General features: G+C 39.6%; 1 protein-coding gene across 3 annotated transcripts in view; it reads left to right on the top strand.

Moving 5' to 3' along the window:
- The window catches only part of LOC149174147 (uncharacterized), a 151,197-nt gene that overhangs the window by 18,612 nt on the left and 112,380 nt on the right, over positions 1 to 20,205 (top strand). For all 3 annotated transcript variants that reach the window (XM_089419189.1, XM_089419191.1, XM_089419190.1), the window contains exons 2-3: positions 9,049 to 9,233; positions 9,668 to 9,750. In XM_089419189.1, coding sequence (XP_089275315.1) covers positions 9,049 to 9,233; positions 9,668 to 9,750 — 268 coding nt within the window. The remainder of the gene's footprint in view (positions 1 to 9,048; positions 9,234 to 9,667; positions 9,751 to 20,205) is intronic.

Genomic DNA, 20,205 nt, shown 5'->3' with positions numbered 1-20,205 from the left:
TCAAAGACAAAATTACATTTTTGTAGATGCCTAGAGCATTACAACTACATTAGCCAAAAGGCCATCCAAAAAAACACTTCATGATGTAACAAAAAAAACTGAGAAGCCAACAAAAAGGCTAGCAACACATTAAACAAAGCCTGGGCACAAGCTGCTCAGATAGCCTTGAAAATCCCATAGAAACTGCAGCAGAAACACAACAATTACGAGATCAACCACAAAAGAAGAGAAAAGAGGCACGAAGCCAGGGCCAAAGCAGCAGGGGAGCCACTTTGACCCCGCCCCTCAACTGCCATCTCCACAACACAGCTGGCAAGGGTGCCACTCCAAAAATGACCCCACAGCTTTCAGCAACAACCAACAACATGAGGGCATCAGAGCCAGGAGAAGCCACCAGAAAAAAGTTGGCCTAGAAGCCCACCCATGACAACAAAACGTGGCCTCCATGACAACCTTGAAGCCCAACCAAATTGACGGCCCCAAAGCACGAGAACCTTGCACCAGCAGTGGCAGAGACCTTCATGCAACAAGGGAACAGGGCCACAGGGCCCAAGGTAGCCCATGACATACTATCACGTCGGCAACCCTGGGAGCGTCAACAGTGGAAAACAAAGACAACGAGAAACGAGCAGCAGACACCATGAACAAATTGGCCCTGGAAAGAAACCACTTGAAAGGGCTCCCAACACGCACCTCACACCTCCGGAGGACACCCATGAAACCATGCCTCTGGTATCACTAGTAAAAAAAAAAGCTGCAATGCCAAGCAAGGGGAGGCATGAAACCAAGGGCGAGGATGACTAAGGTTAGTAGCCCCGCCCACAATCCCCTCAACTAATGCAAAAATGTAATTAATTTTTTTTTTAAACTATTAAACAATAGTTTAATATACTGAACAATATATGAAAAATTAAAATGTTCCCATTATTTTGTTTAATCAAATATCATGACTGAGATCTGTCTTGGTGTCTATATTGAATAGATCCAAGATATTTGAAAAATTAACAAGCTCACATAGTTTTGTTTAATCAAATATCGTGACTGTGGTCTGTCCTGGTACCTATATTTAGTAGATCCAAGATATCTTTTAGTTCAATCCATTTTCACAAACAGAGACGCACCAAGGGTCAAGGGATCAGTCTAACTCCAATGCTCCTCCTCTCAAAAGCCCTGAAATAGGCCAATCTACTTAATTTTTAATAATCTATCATTTATTTCATCGGTCTATAATATCTATATATATATAATGAATATAAAATTATATATATTTATAAGGCATAGATTAGTTAAGAGAATATAGAAGATTATATATTTATAAGGTGTAGTTTAGTTTTTATATATAGGGAATATTTATATTTATAAGGTATTGAAAATTATATAGGGAATATTTATATTGTTAATCAAGGTTGTCATTGATGTCAATATGGCATTGGCCGAGATGACAAATATTCTTGAGATGTCTGGTTCCAGATGATGATGTCATGACTCTTGTTTGACAAGGATGCCATCAATTAATATGTCAAGTCACTAATGAAGGAGTCTTAAGAAGTGCCAAGTGCCAAATGCCAATCACGTGCTTTATTTGATGATCTAGACCTTAACCGTTGACGACATATGGAGGACTACACTTGATGAATGACTACCCTTGATGATGGAACTTGATGAGGTCTTAATAACATGGTTGGAAAACTAGATGATGACGTGGAAGATCTCATTTGATGGTTGGAAGACTACCTTGGAACTTTCCTAATGATGTTGCCAATGACATATCACTGCACCATTATATGATGACACGAGATGATATGTTGAAGTTTCTAAGTCTAACAGTTAGAAACCCTCCATGTACTTTCTGATTTATTTCTGCCTACTTGTTCTAATTAATTAACAAGTTATTTACCATGTAAATACTGAAAATAAATACAAGTACATGCTCAACACATTACAAATCATCAACTGAAGGAAACAAAAAGAAGCACACAAGTGACATCGTTGTTTTTGGACCAATGTCCCTGGAAAAACCCAATGCGGGAAAATCGGTGCAGCCATCTGAGGGTTTTATTATTATGAAGTTTCTGAATACAATTTGGGTGCCAAAACCAGCTCACCCAACAAAGAATAATCTCGGTAGTAGTACCTCTCAGTCGGAGATAGATGTTCTGGCTGAAACCCCGGATAATCACTCTGGTAGCTTCACAGCTCCAATTTGCCCCACGAAACCCCAACGTCAGCCTCTAGGGACAACGTCAGCCCTTTCTGGCCCACCGTTAGCCCAACATCACTTTGACTTGGCCTGCGTCAGCCTTTGGAGGCATTGCGTTAGTCCTCTGGCCCTTTGCGTCACTCACGCTGGCCCTCTAAGGCACTGTGTAGCTCTTGGCTGCCTTTGCGTGAGCCCTCGCTGGCTTTGTGTGAACCCTTGGCTGGTTCTACACCCCTCTCTCTGGCTACTGCGCTGATCCTCTTGGTGGTATCTCTGCCTCTCTGCTTCTGTATTCACTGCCCCTCAGCTGCAACTCTGATCACTCTCTCAACTTTCTTAGCAGTTCCAGCCCTAGAAAGTCGAAATTTTGATCTCTCAGTGTGTTCTCCAAGCGACCTTCAAGCCTCCTCTTATACTTTTCTCGTTGACAAATCAACGGCCAAGATTAAGTCCCCAATCAATGGCTAAGATTAGATCTGGCTTGATCCATGACTTTTGGACCATTCTAACACAGTTCTATATTAATTCACATTAATATTTTATTTTCCTTAAGTTTAGACTTAGGGACTCCATTAAAAATATTAATTATTTTAATATCTCCCAAACTGTTTAGAATCTGCCCAAACCCTTTCTGGGTATTAGAGATCTCGTGTCCCTTAGCCTCTCCACTAATTTTCGTGGCTAGAGCACATCTGATGCTACCCCAAATCAACACTCCCTCTTAGCGAGGATTGTGCTCTAGCAATACTCCTCATTGAGTATCACCCTGATCATTCGGCATCGGTCCCTGTGCTGATGTTAGGCTTGCTGCCCCTCATCTGCACTGCTGCATCCTGCACTGCTACCCATGGCCCTGCCACTGCCACTGCTGCATCCGTATTGCAACTCCCTCTCATCCTGTTGCATCGTACTGCCCATAGCACTGTCACTGCTAATTGCTGCACTGCAACCCAGTTATTGAGAAGTAAGTAACATATCTCCCAACTTTGACATCTCTGTCAGGTTAGAGACACCCTCCATGCTGAAACTCCCTCTGTCGCTGACAAGTGCTCCCTCTTTGACCTCTGTGTTGCTGCAACAACTCCATGCATCTCGCACCGTTGCACATCTCTTTGTGCCATCTTGCACTGGTGCAACACTCCCGTGCTTCTCGCACTACTGCCTCACGCTGTCCTAGGAATCCTGCACTGTAGCTCCCTCTGTCGCTCCATCCGCATTCGTTTTTACTGACATCCACCAGTACTGTTACTCCTCTTCAGGGCTCCCGTAGCAAGGTCTAATCCAAGAGGTTGGGTACCTCGAGGATCCTGCCCTTCATCGCCTGTAGTTTGTCTGACTACAACTCGATGTCTCCCCACTTTTGCTCAAGTGGCGTGTGAGCACTCATGGCACAGTCATCGTCTGTCTCCACTTCCTTCTCTGCCCTTGCTGGCACAACCTTGGTCTTGGAGGCCTCTCCCTTTCTCTTCTTCCTTGGACACTGGGTCGCATAATGACCCAGCTCCCCACAGTGGAAGCATTTGACCTTGGAGAGGTCCTTCTTCTTTCGTTTCTCCTGCTTTCCCTCAGATGCTAGGGCAGCATCCACCTCCTCTTCCTTCTTGATTTTGTTCCCCTTGCGGCTGTTTCCCGCCTTGCTCAGCCTTCTGATCTCTTCTTGGCGAAGAGCCGCCCACATTTCCTCCCAATCTGGAAGAGTTGCCCTGCCCAGTATGCTCTGGACAAACACCTCCCAGTCTTTTGAGACTGCATTCAGGGCTATTCTCACCATCTATTCTTGATCTGGTGTGGCTCCTATGGAAGTCAGCTGATCCCGGATCTCCTTCAATCGACCGAGGAAGGGGTCGATCTATTCTCCCATCTGCATTTGGTATGATCGCAACTGATTTTCTAGTAACATCCTTCTCTGCACAAAAGTATGCTGGTACAATTTCTTTAGGGCCTCCCTCATCTCATCTGTTGTGTCCTTTTCGGCAATATGTGGTACCACATGGTCCTTGACCCTGTCAAGAATGATGCTCTTGGCCCTTGCCATTGCCTCCTTGTACTTGTCGTTATCAGCTGGGTCAACTGGGATAGCTATCGTCCTCAAGGCGAAGTGCTTGACACGATTTCTGTCTAGAACGGATAAGATTCTGGCCTTCCAGACTACGAAGTTTGAGGCTCCGTCCAGTCTGTCCTGGTCTCTTACCCTGTTCACTGCCATCTCGTTGCTCCTCTACTTCCCTCCTGGAAGTTCTTGGTGTGACTCCCTCTGAGCCTCGATTTCCCTCCTGGAAACCCTTCTGTCAATGTCGAGATGCCCCCACTCTGATCGTTAGTGCAGTTGCACCACTGATCCGGATTTCTCGGCTATAAATCCTTGGTAGCAACTCCCTCCTCCTTGGCCTTGCCCTGTTAGGCACTGTTCTGACTACAATACCACACCAGCTCCACTTTGCAACTTATCCACAGCCTCCTAAACCCCAGAAAGCTGAAGGTTAGAGCTCCTAGGCTCTGTGTAATCCCGGCACCGGCAAATCAGCTTCCTCAACCAACTGTGTCAGCCCTCTTGGCCTCTGCGTGGCTCTGCGTGAGCCTATCTTTGCCTCCCTCAGCCTCTGTGCTGCCTCTTCTTGGCTCGAACTTGATGACGCAAGCACTACGTCACCCCTTCCTTGCTGCTTCTCTGCTAGAAACAACTTTTGTCACTTGGGACAGCTGTTTTCTGCTGTCACTGCTCTGCTCAGTTGATGTCCTTAGTTCTCCTGTGATCTGCAACCACCCTCTGATACCATGTTGAAGTTTCTAAGTCCATTAGTTAGAAACCCTCCATGTACTTTTTGATTTATTTCTACCTACTTGTTCTGATTAATTAACAAGTTAATTACCATGTAAATATTGAAAAATAAATACAAGTACATGCTCAACGCATTACAGATCATCAACTGACGGAAACAAAAATAAGCACATAAGTGATACCGTTGTTTTTGGACCAATGTTCCTGGAAAAACCCAATGTGGGAAAACCGATGCAACTAACTGAGGCTTTTATTATTATGCAGTTTCTGAATACAATTTGGGTGCCAAAACCGGCTCACCCAACAAAGAATAATCTCGGCAGTATTACCTCTTAGCCGGAGACAGATGTTCTGGTTGAAACCCCCAGATAATCACTCCGTCAACTTCATAGCTCCAATCTGCCCCATGAAACCCGAACGTCTGCCCTTTCTGGTCCAACGTTAGCCTAGCGTCACTTTGGCTTGGTCTGCGTTAGCCTCTGGAGGCACTGCGTCAGTCCTCTAGCCCTTTGCGTCACTCACGCTGGCCCTCTAAGGCATTGCGCAGCTCCTGGCTGGCTTTGTGTGAGCCCTGGCTGGCTCTGCGTGAACCCTTGGTTGGTTTTGCGTCCCTCTCTCTGGCTACTGCGTTGATCCTCCCGGTGCTATCTCTGCCTCTTTGCATCTGTATTCATTGCCCTTCAGTTGCAACTCTAATCACTCTCTCAACTTTCTCAGCAAACCTAGCCCTAGAAAGTCGAAATCTTGATTTCTCGGTGTGTTCTCCAAGTGACCCTCAATCCTCCTCTTATACTTTTCTCGTTGACAAATCAACCACTGAGATTAAGTCCCTAATCAATGGCTAAGATTAGATCTGGTTTGATCCATGACTTGTGGACCATTCTAACACAGTTTTATATTAATTCACATTAGTATTTTATTTTCCCTAAGTTTAGACTTAGGGACTCCATTAAAAATATTAATTATTTTAATATCTCCCAAACTATTTAAAATTTGCCCAAACCCTTTCTGGGTATTGGAGATCCCATGTGCCTTAGCCTCTCCACCAATTTTCGTGGCTAGAGCACATCTGATGCTACCCCATATCAACATGATACACTCATTACTGGATACTATTATGATGACATGGATGTCCTACATGATCTTATGATGATGAAGAAGCCAAACAATGGAGAAGCCTTACTATCCCAAACATTCCTCATGTTGTCCTAAACTTTGTTTGCATAAAATTTAAATTCAGTCATAAAGAAAAAATATTTTTTCCACCTTAGAGGCATCTTTTTTCAGTGGGACCTGGACCATCTTAAAGAGGATTTTTTCTTCTTTCTAATGAGCCCTTACTTGCCTCGAAACTCCCAGTGGTTGTTGAGAAAATGAAGTTTTAAGTTGAGAAATATATATATTTTAATGCAAACCGACATGAGCCGACTCATGCAACTTGGCCTCTCATTCAAGTGACATGTCTCCTCACCTTAAACACAAAACCAATATAAATATAAGTCCATCTCCTCATTCTAGCCATCAAATTTCGGTGATCTTTTTTGAGATTGAGCACAAAATTCGGACAAGAATTACAGGAGAAAATAAGAGGCTGAGGACATTGAAGTTTACTGTTTGGGCAAATTTTTAAGAAAGTCGTGGTTGAAGTTTCAGTAGTTTCCGTGGTCAAAACTGCCGTAGTTTCTGTGGTCGAAGCTGCCGTGTTCGCTGCTGCGGTAGTTATTGTGGTTGGAGCTACCGTGGTCGAAGTTGCCGTAGTTGTCGTGGTCGAAGTTGTCGCAACTGCCGTAGTTGAAGCTGTCGTAGTTGCCGTGGTTGAACCTACCGTGGTCGAAGTTGCTGTAGTTTCCGTGGTCGAAGTTGTCATAGTTGTCGTAGCCGAAGTGTTGATTTATTGGGATTAGACAAATAGAGCTTGTTGAAGTCTTCTCTTGAGAACATAATAGGGTAGAGTTGGAGAACTTTGTGAAGCAACATATTGAAGATTTGTGGAGATCGTTGAAGACCATGATACATTGAAGCCATCATGAGGTGACCTTGAAGAAGTTTTGTTTGGGTAACATGAAGAGTAATGGTGACACCTTCATGTGAAGAACAAGGTTGTCATTGATGACGAGACGTGGAGACTAAAGTGAAGGGATAGCTAAAGATTGACAGGGCTCATTGAAGAAGACATTGGGAGCCGTGAAGTATAACCAAATATATCTTGACGAAGTAAAACTAAGGGTTGGAGCCTCGAAAAGACAAGGTTGGTGCCTTAAAGGATCAGAGTCTTCAAGAAACCAGGTCGGAGCCTGAACTAGATATAGGGTTGGAGCCCTTGAGGTTGGTGCTTCAAAATTGACAAGGTTGGAGCCTTGGAAGTCCAAGTTGGTGCTTGGCATATTACAGGTTGGAGCCTGGGAGATTGAAGAGCAGTGTCTTCATCTAGGGTTGGAGCCCTACATATATTGTACTTGATTTATTGTAAAGAAGAAATTAATAAAAGCATTTATTCTTATCGTTCATTTTGTGTTCTAAATATAGGTGATCTAACTCGTAAAAATAACAATTGAAAAAAAACACTGATTCATCCTCCCTCTCAGTGTTTCCAACATATATTTATAAGGTATTGAAAATTATATATTTATAAAGTGTAGATTAGTTTATTTGTGTAAAGTTTAGTTTTTTATTAATAATTTTAAATTTTATATCATTAAATAAGGTAAAAGTGAAGTAATTTCTCAAAAAGAAAAGAAAATAATATATATAATTTATGTAAGGAAACATGTTAATGGCTCAAGACCAGGCATCTCACAAAAACTCTGCTCTTTTACAGACCACCAACAGCTAATTCAAGATGACATGGTTTTCCTTGAATAACAGTGATGAGTCAGCCTAGATTTGCTCATAGCAGCAAGTGATGACCATGGCAGCACATTTCCTTGAATCACAGTGATAAGTAAGCCTGCATTTCGAGATAGCAGCCAGTGATGACTATCCTCATTGTTAATATTTTTTCTGTTTAATTTTAGCCAAAATCCGACAGAGATTTAAAAAAAATTGAATTTAAGTGGTTTAAAACTTTGATCTGTAAAATGTATTTTAAATAACAAAAAATCACAATCTTACTTGAAGTTTCAAGTATATAACCAAATTCCAAATTACAGTGAAAAAGACTATTTTGTATATATAACTTAGACTACCCATTTAAAAATATATATTAAAAACCAGCTATACATACAGTTTGTTAAACTTAGACCAATGTAACACCGAAATAGATATATTTAAACGCAATGAGAAGCACAATTTTACTTGTATTAGCTCTGATCTCAAATTTTAGATCAGTGGAGAAAGAAAGAAGGAAAGAAAGAAATTATTTTAACGTCGATAAGGCTAAAGATAGCCTATGAGACAGATTGCTTTTTCATTGGCCCTTTTTCTGAAGCTTTACAATAAATGCTCGCAGCCTCTGGACAAACCATTCGCTAAATAAATCATCCCAAGAACTAGCTCTCAGTATATCTGCATAACTTTACTTATATCAATAGAGATGCACAATTTTACTCATATCAGCTCTGATCTCAAATCATACGTTAGAGCAGCACCCAGAGATATTTAAACATGTAGAGTTGAATAACTTTATTTATACTAGCTCTGATCCTAATTCCCGGATCAACGTAGCAGTGAAAGATATTTAAACATATGAAGATGCACAATCCAGACCTCGTTCGTTCATTTCGTCGAAAGGGAGATTGTGTGGTTTAAGGGTTTAATATCTCTCGATTCTTAACTGATCCACGACTTAGGATCAGTGTCTGTAGCTGCCCGCATCCTGCCCAAAGGGAAGACTGTTCAGTGGTAGGAAAATGGTAGTCTATACATGCAGTCGTGCTAATGTCGGTGAATCAATGAGCAGTTTGTTGAAGAATCTGGTCAATTGAATGAGTTGGGAGTTCTCTCTCTATATATATATAATAGTATCAAAGCTTTTGTCTTAAAAACAGGATTCCCCTATTTTTAACATTCATAAAGTTGTCAATTTTAACTATGCCTCTTGTCTCTTTGTAATAATTTGTATATTCTGCAGGGTGGTGTTGAAGCCTATTTCAGATACACGGCTGATAACATAGAGAAGATCAAGATGATTCCTTGTAAGCTCTTAATTGGGGCAGATGGAATATGGTCTGTTGTGCGTAAACAGATGGTTGGCGACCCTCCCAGATATCTCAAATTAATGGATTGGAACGCGTTGGTGTACGACCCGGATCTCAAGTGAGCATTATACTTTTCTTTCAATCCTTCAGCTGGATTAGGTGACTTGTGGGAGGGGTGGCTACTCTGCCAAAAAGGAGTGACTACTTTGCCAAAATTGCTTGGCACTTCCATTTGGCCTCATCCATTTGAAACTAGTGCCATGCCGTACAAATAGGGCACTTTACAAAATAACTAAAACATACTGGGTAACTTAATTCTAGAGCTTCATCAACAGTGAACCTACGCCCCATTGGCCAACGAATGACTACTAATGTTTCTGGATATAGAAAATTTCTGGTTCATGTCATACTTTGTTGCTTGATGAAATTTTCACAGTTTGAAATTTGTGAGTTGAATGACTATTATTTCATAGACATTAGGAAATGTTTGGTTAATATCATAAATTTTTGTTCGATGAAATTTTCACAGATTGATATGTGTGAGTTTTGCAGGTTATTTGATGCCGTTGAGAGAGGAGATATTATTTACCGCTCTGACGACACTGGGAGAACTAGTAATATCATAGCTAACACAGGTATATATGTACGGAACCCTGTTAATCTTGTTTAGTTTCTTCAAATGTATCACTAGGCTAATTCCAACAGCTTTTCATGTAACTTGTATGAATCCTGAATGTTATTTTTGTTTGGGCCTATGCGCCTATTCTGGTAATCAAGGCCTCAAAATCTTGAGCGTGCGAGGAACATACTTCAAACTCACTAAGTGCCAATTCTGTAAACTAAGGCTTACAAGAATTGATCATGTGTTGGATTTTGATATTAAGCTTCGATACAATGCTACCGCAAAAATAAAAGGCAATACAGAGAGAAGAGAGGATGCCAGAGAGCAAAAGTGCACAAATTTCAGCAGTATTTGGTATTATAGAGCAGTACATATCGGTTAAAGATAAGATTGGCCATAGAAAGGAAATTTAAAATAATCTAAAATAAATAATTCTTAATATAACATTCTTCACATGAGCAAGCTAAACATATACTAGAGCTCACCTGCCCAAATTAAATAATTACAGGCAGAAACTATGGAAAGCAAATTATTGGAAGATGAGTTTTAGCTCTTAGGTGAGACAACGTTCACATTAGAGACTGCTCGCATTCGCACTTACATTCACCAAGCCAGAAATCAGGTACGTATATAGAATTACAATATAGTTGAACAAAATCCTAGAATATAGGATCTGGAAACTAACAATTACCAACTACGACAATTACTCTTAACAAATCTCTAACATAGCATAACATTTTCTAATAAGGGGTTGTCTATAGTGCAACTTTTTGGAGTTTCCAGTGCCGGAATCCAGTGAAAATTTTGATGTGAAATCTTGATTTGTGTTATTTAAACTAGTTTTTTTGACTGTATATATGGATTCAGCACCATGAGAAACCCCTAGGGCACTACTATTGTGCAGGGTTTACCTATCAATTTCGCGATTTCAATGAATTCGTGCTGGATTTAAGAGAAATTAGACCGGAAAATTCCACCGGAAAAGCTTCCAAAAAGTTGCACTAAAGACAACTCCTTCTAATAATAGCAGATTCTAGATTCACCATTAGCATGACACTCCTACGTAATGGAGAAATGTGTTCTCTACTACACCTAACTAATTCCTACATATTTCATATTTTGCCTTTCCGACAAATTTTGTAAAGATGTCAACCACATTTTCATGAAATTTTGTAAAGATGTCAACCACATTTTCATTAGTATTACAATAAACTAAATCAATTTTCCTTAGACTGCATCTTTTCCCTAACAAAATGATAGTGAGTTTCAATGTGTTTTGATCTTGCATGGTATACAGGACTGTTGGCTAGTTTGATGGAGCTTTTATTATCACATTTGATAATTGTTGGCATTTTCTGTTCTTCTCTCACATCTTCAAGAATTTGCCTCAACCAAACTGCTTCACACATAGTATTGCCCAAAGCTTTGTATTCAGCTTCAGTTGATGACAAAGAAACAGTTGATAGTTTCTTGCTGCTGCATGCCTTGATCCTGGATCTAAAGATAAATCCATATCCTAAGGTTAATCTTCTGTCATCAAGATTTCCAATCCAATCTAAATCAGAATAGCTTGCCAACTCGACATCAAAATAAACAGTATATTTAATACCAAAATTAACTGTGCCTTTCAAATACCGAGGACTCTCTTCATTGCTTTCCAATGGCTTTCAAGAGGCTTAGCCATGAACTAGCTTAGGATGCTGACTAAATATGCTATGTCTGGTCTAGTTGTAGTGAGATAGTTTAGACTTCCCACCAACGAATGATACAATGTAACATCCACCTCTCTTGTATCATCATCACTATAGAGTTTGGCATTTTGTTCTAAAGGTATTGATACTACCATACATTGATCCATTTTGAACCTTTTGAGTAGCTCTCTTGTATATTTTCTCTATCCAACCAATGTTTGACGAACTTTTCTCCATATTCAAGACCTAAGCAATAATGCAATTCACCAAGGTCTTTCATTTCTAAAACCTGTGACGGTTGTCTTTTAACATCATTAATTAACTTAGAAGCATTGTTTGTTATAATAAGATCATCAACATAAAGGGAAATCATAGCAGCATGCCCCTTTTGACCTAAACTTGATATATAGGTTAGTGTCACCCATGCTTTTCATAAAACCTTCATGAAGGAAGAAAGATTCAATCTTCACATACTAAAATCTTGGTGCCTGTTTTAATCCATACAAAGTTTTCTTTAATTTGCAAACAAGATGCTATTAACCAATGTTGCACGAAGCAGGTGTGTTTTTTGGAAGCAAAGGTTCGAAAGCGTCATTTTCCGGAAATCCTCGAAAGCAAAGCATCTATTATCATTGCATTTATATTCAAAAAAACATCTAGAATGCCAAATTAGTTGTAGAATATATCAAAACATGCATACTTGTACGTAAATTAAGATAGATGAAATCCATAGTACATTAACAATTAATTATTTGAACATCAACCATCTTGAATCTAGATTCTTCTCTTGTCTAGCCTTTGCCTCTACCTCGATTCTCTAGGGACATTAGTCAACATTGCCCAATTTTGATCAAATTGCCCAATCCAAGCCTTAAAATATAGTAGAAAAATCTTAACATACCTGATCAATGATTTTGACTTGAGTGAAGGGTATCTTTTTGCTAAGGCAATGACAAAGGAGTTCAATAGTCAACACCACCAACACTAGGTACGTATAGGGCTTGGTGCTCTTGATTAAATGCCAATCATTTACCCTCGTAGGCTATATAATCTAATGAAATGCGACAATCCCATTGATCCTGAAATCCTGAAAATTGTTAACTTTGTTGAATTTTGAATGGGATATGAAGTTTTATTTTCTCCATATGAAGTTTGATGAGGTTGGAACCACTCTCAAACATCCCGAGTCATTTCATGGTAAGAATATAACATTACCATTAGGGAGAATCTAAGAAGTGTCTAGGAAGCATTAAGGTAGCACCTTAGGAGTGCCTGGGAAGCATGGTTCATCACATAGCAGTTGCAAAATTCCAAGAACCGTGCAAATCTAGCTCGAAACGTGGTTCCATTTTTTGAAAGTGCAGTTTCGAGCACACTTTGCTCATAGTTCCACATGGTGTGTGGTTTCGAGCGCACTTTGCTCACAATTCCACATGGTGCTTGGTTCTGGGGTTTGGTACATGAGGGGGGGATGGTCACTACAACACTACTCTTGAACCTCCTTTATGAATCCTTCTAGATAAACAAGATATACTTCTTCTTTGAGTTCCCCATTCAAAAAAGCAAATTTAGCATCTATATTCTGTGGTTTCCATTTATATTTGTAACTAATGTGATCATTATTCTAATTGTGTTTAGCTTAGCTACAGGTGCAAAAGTTTCTTCATAATCAATTTCCTCTTTCTATGAGTAACTTTTTGCAACCAACTTGACTTCATATTTATCTATACTTCCATCAACATTAAATTAAGTTTTGAACAACCATTTGGATTCTATGGGTACTTTATTTTCAGGCAATTTGTTAATTCCCAAGTATCATTTTTCATTATGGACTCATATTCTTCCTTCATTGCATCTCTCCATTCTTTATGCTCATTAGCTTGTTTGAAATTCAAAGGTTATAGGACATTCATTACCTTAGTCATTAAGGAATAATATTTAAATCTAACTGGTGGTTGGGTTTGACATGATGACCTCCTTGGTGCTTCACTGCTTTCATCTCTTCTTTGCTTTGTGGTGACTCATCTCCTTTTGGTGTGCTGTGGCTACTAGAGGTGTCCATGTCACTGGATTCTTCCTCATCTTTCTATTCTTTCTTATCATCTGCTTCTTCTTTAACATCATCATAATCACAAGGAATATGCCATGCATCATAACTGTCCTCCTTATGGCCTTCATCTACATGCTCATGAAATAACACAACTCTGCTTGCTAAAACGTTATGTGTGCAGGGATAAAAAAGTGTATATGCTTTATGATCAAAACAATAACCAATGAAAATACACTTGATAGCTTTTGCATCAAGTTTTCTCCTATCTTCTTTTGAAACATGAGAGAATGCTTTGCTTCCAAATATTCTTAAATGGCTTACTACTGGTTTATAACCATAAAGAGCTTCAAAAGGAGTCTTATGATCTAAACTTTTAGTTGGAATTCTAATTTTCAAATAAACAATAGTACTAACAACTTCAGCCTAGAAGGCAGTGGTAAGGTTGTTGGCATTATGACACAGATTTGGCACTATGACACAGGTGTTGTCCTTGATGGCAACTCACTCAGATGACAGATCACAGTTCAAACTCACAGAATGAAGAAATAGAGGTATACGTAGGTTCCCCATTGACCAAGCCTCGTGTACACACGGTTCGCAGACCAAAAGGCGCGTATGGCGTACACACGCACTTTCACGGAAGGAAAGGCGCGTATGGCGTACACACGCACTTTCACGGAAGGAAAGGCGCGTACATGTTGGAAAACTTAGTTTTGGTCCGTGGTATTTGGTCCATGGTATTTTGATCCATGGTATTGGTCCAAGGTATCTTGTCCGAAGTGTTGACCCCAGGTATTTGGTCCAAGGTATTGGTTCTAAGTGTTTTTGGTCCATGGTATTGAGTAAGGCCTAAGACTATAAAAGGAGGAGAAGATCTTTAGGCAAAGACACTCATGAATTGAATATCTGATAAAGAGCAGGATCTAATATACAGGCTATTGGGTTATGGTGCATAGCTGGATCTGAACCAAGGATGAACCTTAGCGCTTGATGAAGGATAAGATCTAATGATGGGTCAAGATCTTAAGGCTTGAAGTAAAGTATCTTTATGTGGTTTTCATCATTTATCTGTATAACTAGTGCATGTTGTAGTCTGTAAATATGATGATCTGGGTATAACTGAAGTCTGAAATTGTTGTAGAGTTTAAATCATCATTTACAGATCTGTACGCAGGTTCACTTTAGAAAAGACGCGTATACACGCTGGTTTGGCATATCAAAACAACATATACATTTTAATTTTGATTTGTAGATTCGTACGCAGGTTTGCCTTGAGAAAAGTGCGTATACACGCAGGTTCGATGAAAGGAAGTAGCGTATATCTCAAAAAATATATTTTAGCTACTTTTGTTTGCTGTTGCAGTAGTCTGGGTTCTGGTCACTGTGTTCTGGTTACAACATTCTGAAGATTTGTCAAAGTGATTGGTTAATTCAGTTTTGGTTGGTGCAAAAGGAAATTGGTTGATGCAGATGATTGAATGATGCTATTGATGGATCTAATCTGAAAATTTATGAAACGTGGTCCCTGGAAGAAAAGAGAAGGTTGGAGCCTTCTGTAGGCTGGCACCTCGTACTAGTAAACATTTCAGCTAGTACAAGAGCTAGGGGGTTATAGCTCCCTTCCACGAGAAGCTGGAGAACGAGAGAAGGTTGTAGCCTTCTGCAGGTAGAAGCCTGCGTACTGGTATAAGACTGCACCATTACCAAAATTGTAAAAAGAAGTTTCTAATTTAAAAAGAAGATAGAGACGATTGCAGCGGTTGGTTTTCACCCACATTAGGTTTCCACCTTATATCTTGTGTTCTTGTGTGCGATTGTCTGTTCTGTTTTTACTGCACCTGGTTACTATTTATATGGTTCTGATGCACTGATTAAAGATCAACATATGAAGAATTAACTGAATCTTAAGTCTGCAGGATATATGTTAGTTGCCTTAAACACAGTTGCGTATACATGCAAGTTTCATTAACTAAAGTAGCGTATATGAATCTGATTATGGAAATGGAAAATTATTGACTTGCTAATACTGATTCACCCCCCTTCTCAGTGTTATTTCCAACAAAGGCTTTTACCTTCTAATATGCTTTGTGCACATTCTACTAGGGTTTTGTTCTTCATTTTAGCTACTCCATTTTATTGTGGAGCATGTGGTATCATGTATTGTTGTACAATTCCATTGGCTTTGTAGGACTTGATGAATTCACTTGAAGTATAATCTCCCCCTTGATCTGATCAAAGCTCTTGATGTATTTCCCTATTTGCTTCTCAATCGGATTTTTGAACTCTTTAAAGTAATCAAATACATTACTTTTCTTTCTCATGAAATAAATCGATGTATATTTTGTACAATCATCAATAAAGATAAAAAAATGATTTGCTCCACCTAATGATCTTGTTTGCATAGGATCACACACATCTGTATGCACAAGTTCAATAATATAATTTTTTCTTCTATTTGTATGAGTAGGGAACTCTTTTCTATGCATCTTCCCTAATGCACACCCTTCACATGCAAAATATTGATTCTTAATCATTGGAAGTACTTCTACCATTCCTTGTTTTTGAAGTAGCAACAAATCATGATAATTAATGTGGCCATACCTTTGGTGCCAAAAAACTTTTGTTGTCATGGTTGTGGATGCCAACGCTTGATGACTTTTTCTTGTCACATTAAGCTTATATAAACTTCCAACTCTAACACCTATTGCAATGACCTTGAAGTGATCCTACATATCTTTCACCACACAATTTGAATTTACAAATTCTACCTTCAAACCCTGATCTATTATGGTAGAAACCCATATTAGATTCTTCTTAATATGAAGCGCATACATCACATTGTGAATCTTTTTAACAAAACCATTTGGTAATGTCACAAATACATCACCATACCTGATGGTGTGAATATTTGAATCCTATATGAGGACGTAATGGTATTTGTTATCGACCACTAGTGGGTGACCCCATAGGAGAATTTTTCTCCTAGATTTGTCTTCAACAGACATCCAACAATGGTTGTCAAGCCACCAATGTAGCCAATATATGTGTTAGTTGATTTCTGCTACCTGAGCCAGTCATATGCCCCCTCACCCATTTGTTGAGAGTGTATGTTTGAAGGTGGGCCATCCAATCCTAAATGTATGTCTTTCATTGTGCAATCGGGTGCTTATGCTTGTTTTTCCTTGGGCACACTTGGTATGGAATATTGGGTGACTTGGAAAAATGAAGGGTTTTGACTATATTCTTGTTCTCTCAACTTAAATGGGGGGTTAATCGTCAACCCTAGTCCCGTGGGATCTCCCCTATTGGCTTATAACTTCAGGATGGGCACTACTTGGGAAACCTTGATTTTGGTAACATGGTCCTGTTTTCCCGTTTCATATTTTTCACTCCCCTCCGCACATTACATGCCCAATTTCAACATCTTCCCTCTCTGGGTCCACAAGGCTCTAGTACTCCCCCTCCCCTTGTCCACATGGTTGGGTCGAGCCTGGAATGTTGCCTCAGAGGTTGATGTAGCGAAAAAAAGGTTAAAAGCATATCATGGCCACATACAAAAGGAAATAATACTACAAAATGCAAAAGATGGCCAGGACAATATATTAGCGCGCGGTAAAAATCCAAACATGAGCTCTACCCTTTATTGTTATGGCCATCACCTTGGTTCTTAGGGCCCCTATGAGCACCTCCTGCATCATTAAGGAACCCATGCATGTCCCAACCCATGTGGACGATGAACTGCCCCACCTTAATGGATTAATCACTGCTTATATCATACATAGTACACTCTCATCCCTTGGAGCCCTGAGCAATATAATAAAAGAAAAATCAAGGAAAGGCAAAAGGAAAATGAAGAAGGGTGGAAAAACAAAGGTTAGGGTAACTCATGTATCACGATTGCTCCCTCCTACGTATATACACCCAAATATGTGGATATCCATCATCATTACCACCCTTGAACCCATGGAATTTGGCCTTAAGACCCATGTGTCCCAATCCATCTCATCATTATCCACATGACCCCTATCACTTGAAGGATGTACCTTGGACTTTTCTTTCCCTTTAGGGGTTGGGAACACCTAATAGAGTTGTTTATTAGCCACTCCTACCTAGGGAGGTAACACTATTACATGCCAAGGCCCCAAATTTGGAAGTGGAGCCTGTTGTCGCGCAGATTGACACGACAACGCTCAGACCGCGGGCTGTCACTCTGATCCCCGATCCCTCCGTTTAAGCCTGTCTCCCGCGGCTAAGGGGGGTAGTCCCTGTGAGATGATGAGGCCAACTGTCGACCAGTTGGTTGGGAAACACGAGATACGAAATAAAAGGGGCTCGATGGATTAGGTTAATTTAGCAGACCAGTGCCTTGTGGAGTCAATTTTTAAATGATTACTTTTTAAATGATAAAGAAACATGGAACATGAACAGCAACCATCTATCATCAGCTAAATCATGTGACCAAAACGATATCCGGCAACTGAAAGCTTTGAAGAGATAAATGTCTTAAACCACCATGAGCATTATTAACCAGACATTGGATTTCGTGTTTCGACTTGAAAATTTCAGATCTCAGCATGAAAGATATATCGCGAAAGCAACTGAAACTGGCAAAATGATTTTCCAATTTTTTTTTTTTTTTTTTTTTTATATAAAAAATCTAATCTAAAACTAAGCTTAATCCTAAACTAAACTTAAAAATAAATTAAAATCTAAGCTAAAGACTAATTAAAATTTAATCTAAGGACTAAATATTAAAAAAGTATTTTACATCTAAACAAAACTATGCAAATTTTAAACTAAAGCTAAAACATTAAAATACAAATCTAAAAAAATCTAAAATCATTAAATCTAAAAAAACAAAAAAAAAACTAAGTGAATCAAACTAAAGCCTAAGTCTAAAAAGGCAAAGTCACATTTTTATTTGATTTTCTTTTTTTTTGAATTTATATGAAACTATTTAAAAAAAAGACTAAAATCTAAATACGTTACTAAAATAAAACTAATTGAAATCTAATTAATTAAAAAAAATACAATCTACGTTAGCCTAAATGGAAAACTGCAAACGATTATAAAAAAAAAGGAAGAGCCGACGGCAATATGCTTTACCCTACGCCATACCCAGAACTACGCCTAACAATCGAAATCATTTCGCTATCTTACTGATCGAAGTCACACGCAATCGTAAAATGGAAAGGGGCACGAAAATTACATGGAAACCCTACGACGGAACCCAAATCCAAAGCCACCGAAACAATAATATATTACCTGTGCGTGAATCAATTTCACCTGCGGATTTCAGCGAGTAAATCTGAACTGTCGACGGCGTGGATGGAACAATCGAAAATGAAGCGGATTGATTAGTTTTGCAATCAAGTTACGATGGGTTCAATCGTTTGCAGGTCCACGACTTCCAGCAAATCAGAAGCGGCCCTTTGAGAACTGGTATACCCAGCGTTCGTTTTGATACTCTGCGAGTGATGGCGTATAGATGAAATTTCCGACGGCTCTCGGCAGCAAATAGGGACACGATTTTGGGATGGCGTGTTGACAGGCCAGCACTATACCAATCCGTCCATGCTGAGTCGATGAACAGAAAATGTGACGGATCGATTTTGAGTTGCAGTCACGTATAACAATGGTTTCAAAAAAAAAAAAACCTGAGACAAGTCCGCAAGCGTGATGTGTCTTCTGGCACCAGACGGAGGCAATTGAGGGAAACACGTTGTCATTCAAGGATTCACACCAAGTCATAATATTTGCAGCCACTTTTAAACCAGAATATGATTCGCGTGAAGTTTAATCTCTGCGGTGATTGATTTCTATCTGCGGATCAGACACCCTCGACGGCGATGCATTTAACCGCAAGTAGAAAACGACATTCGATGCCTCTTTTTGGAGAGCCGCCCAAGAGAAAATTTTTACCCAGCCAACAACTGATTATCTCCTTAAGGCTTCGAAACTTCGTATGCACGCGGTCAGACAAGCGATAGATAGAATCTGAGACTGCAAATCGAAATTATAATGATGCTGTGCCGATGTACAGTGGATTGTTTTGGCGGACAGGGATGTGATCACCAAACTTTCTGCTCATAAACCCCTGAAAAGAGGCCCTGTACCTGCAATTTCAAGACAACAAAACCCTAATGAAAAACTGTAAAAAAAATTTGAAACCCTAGGTCAGCCTAATAATTTACAGATTATGGCCCCTGAAATGCCAGATTTAGCTATAACAGCAGTAGTATTTCAAGAAACAGAAATTTGAACTTTGCTGTAAGCAGAAAGAAAATCTCTCATGTAAAACAGGAAATAAAACTCTTAATGATTAACCCAGGGCCAAAATCAGCTGGGCTCTGCAAAGAAAAGCCTGTGGGAGTCGGCTGGTTCAGCCTAGAACTTCCCCAAACGCCCACGATTTCCTTCAGAAAGGTTGTCCTGCACATCTCAAGCAACCATCAGCAAAGAGAGAGAGAATGCTGCTAGATCTCAGGAAATAATGGAGATACCTGCCATTATCCCAGAAACCCTAGCAACACTCAAACCCTAGCAAGTGAACAAGATACCTGTGCTCACAATACTCTAAAAACAAGCTATAACTAATGGCTGAAAACTGAAATATGCGGAAAATTAAAGATCTCACAGCAATCCCAGAGAGTAACACCAGCACGATTTAGACCCCAAAGTCTTCTTTTATTAAACAGAAATCAGATTACAAGAGAGCTTTTTTCAG

Source organism: Pinus tabuliformis, chromosome 4_1 (assembly GCF_031772625.1).
Source record: "Pinus tabuliformis cultivar Carrire ecotype Pingquan chromosome 4_1, CPIR1, whole genome shotgun sequence".
Taxonomy (NCBI): Eukaryota; Viridiplantae; Streptophyta; class Pinopsida; order Pinales; family Pinaceae; genus Pinus; species Pinus tabuliformis.
This window is presented reverse-complemented; position numbering and strand designations above follow the sequence as displayed.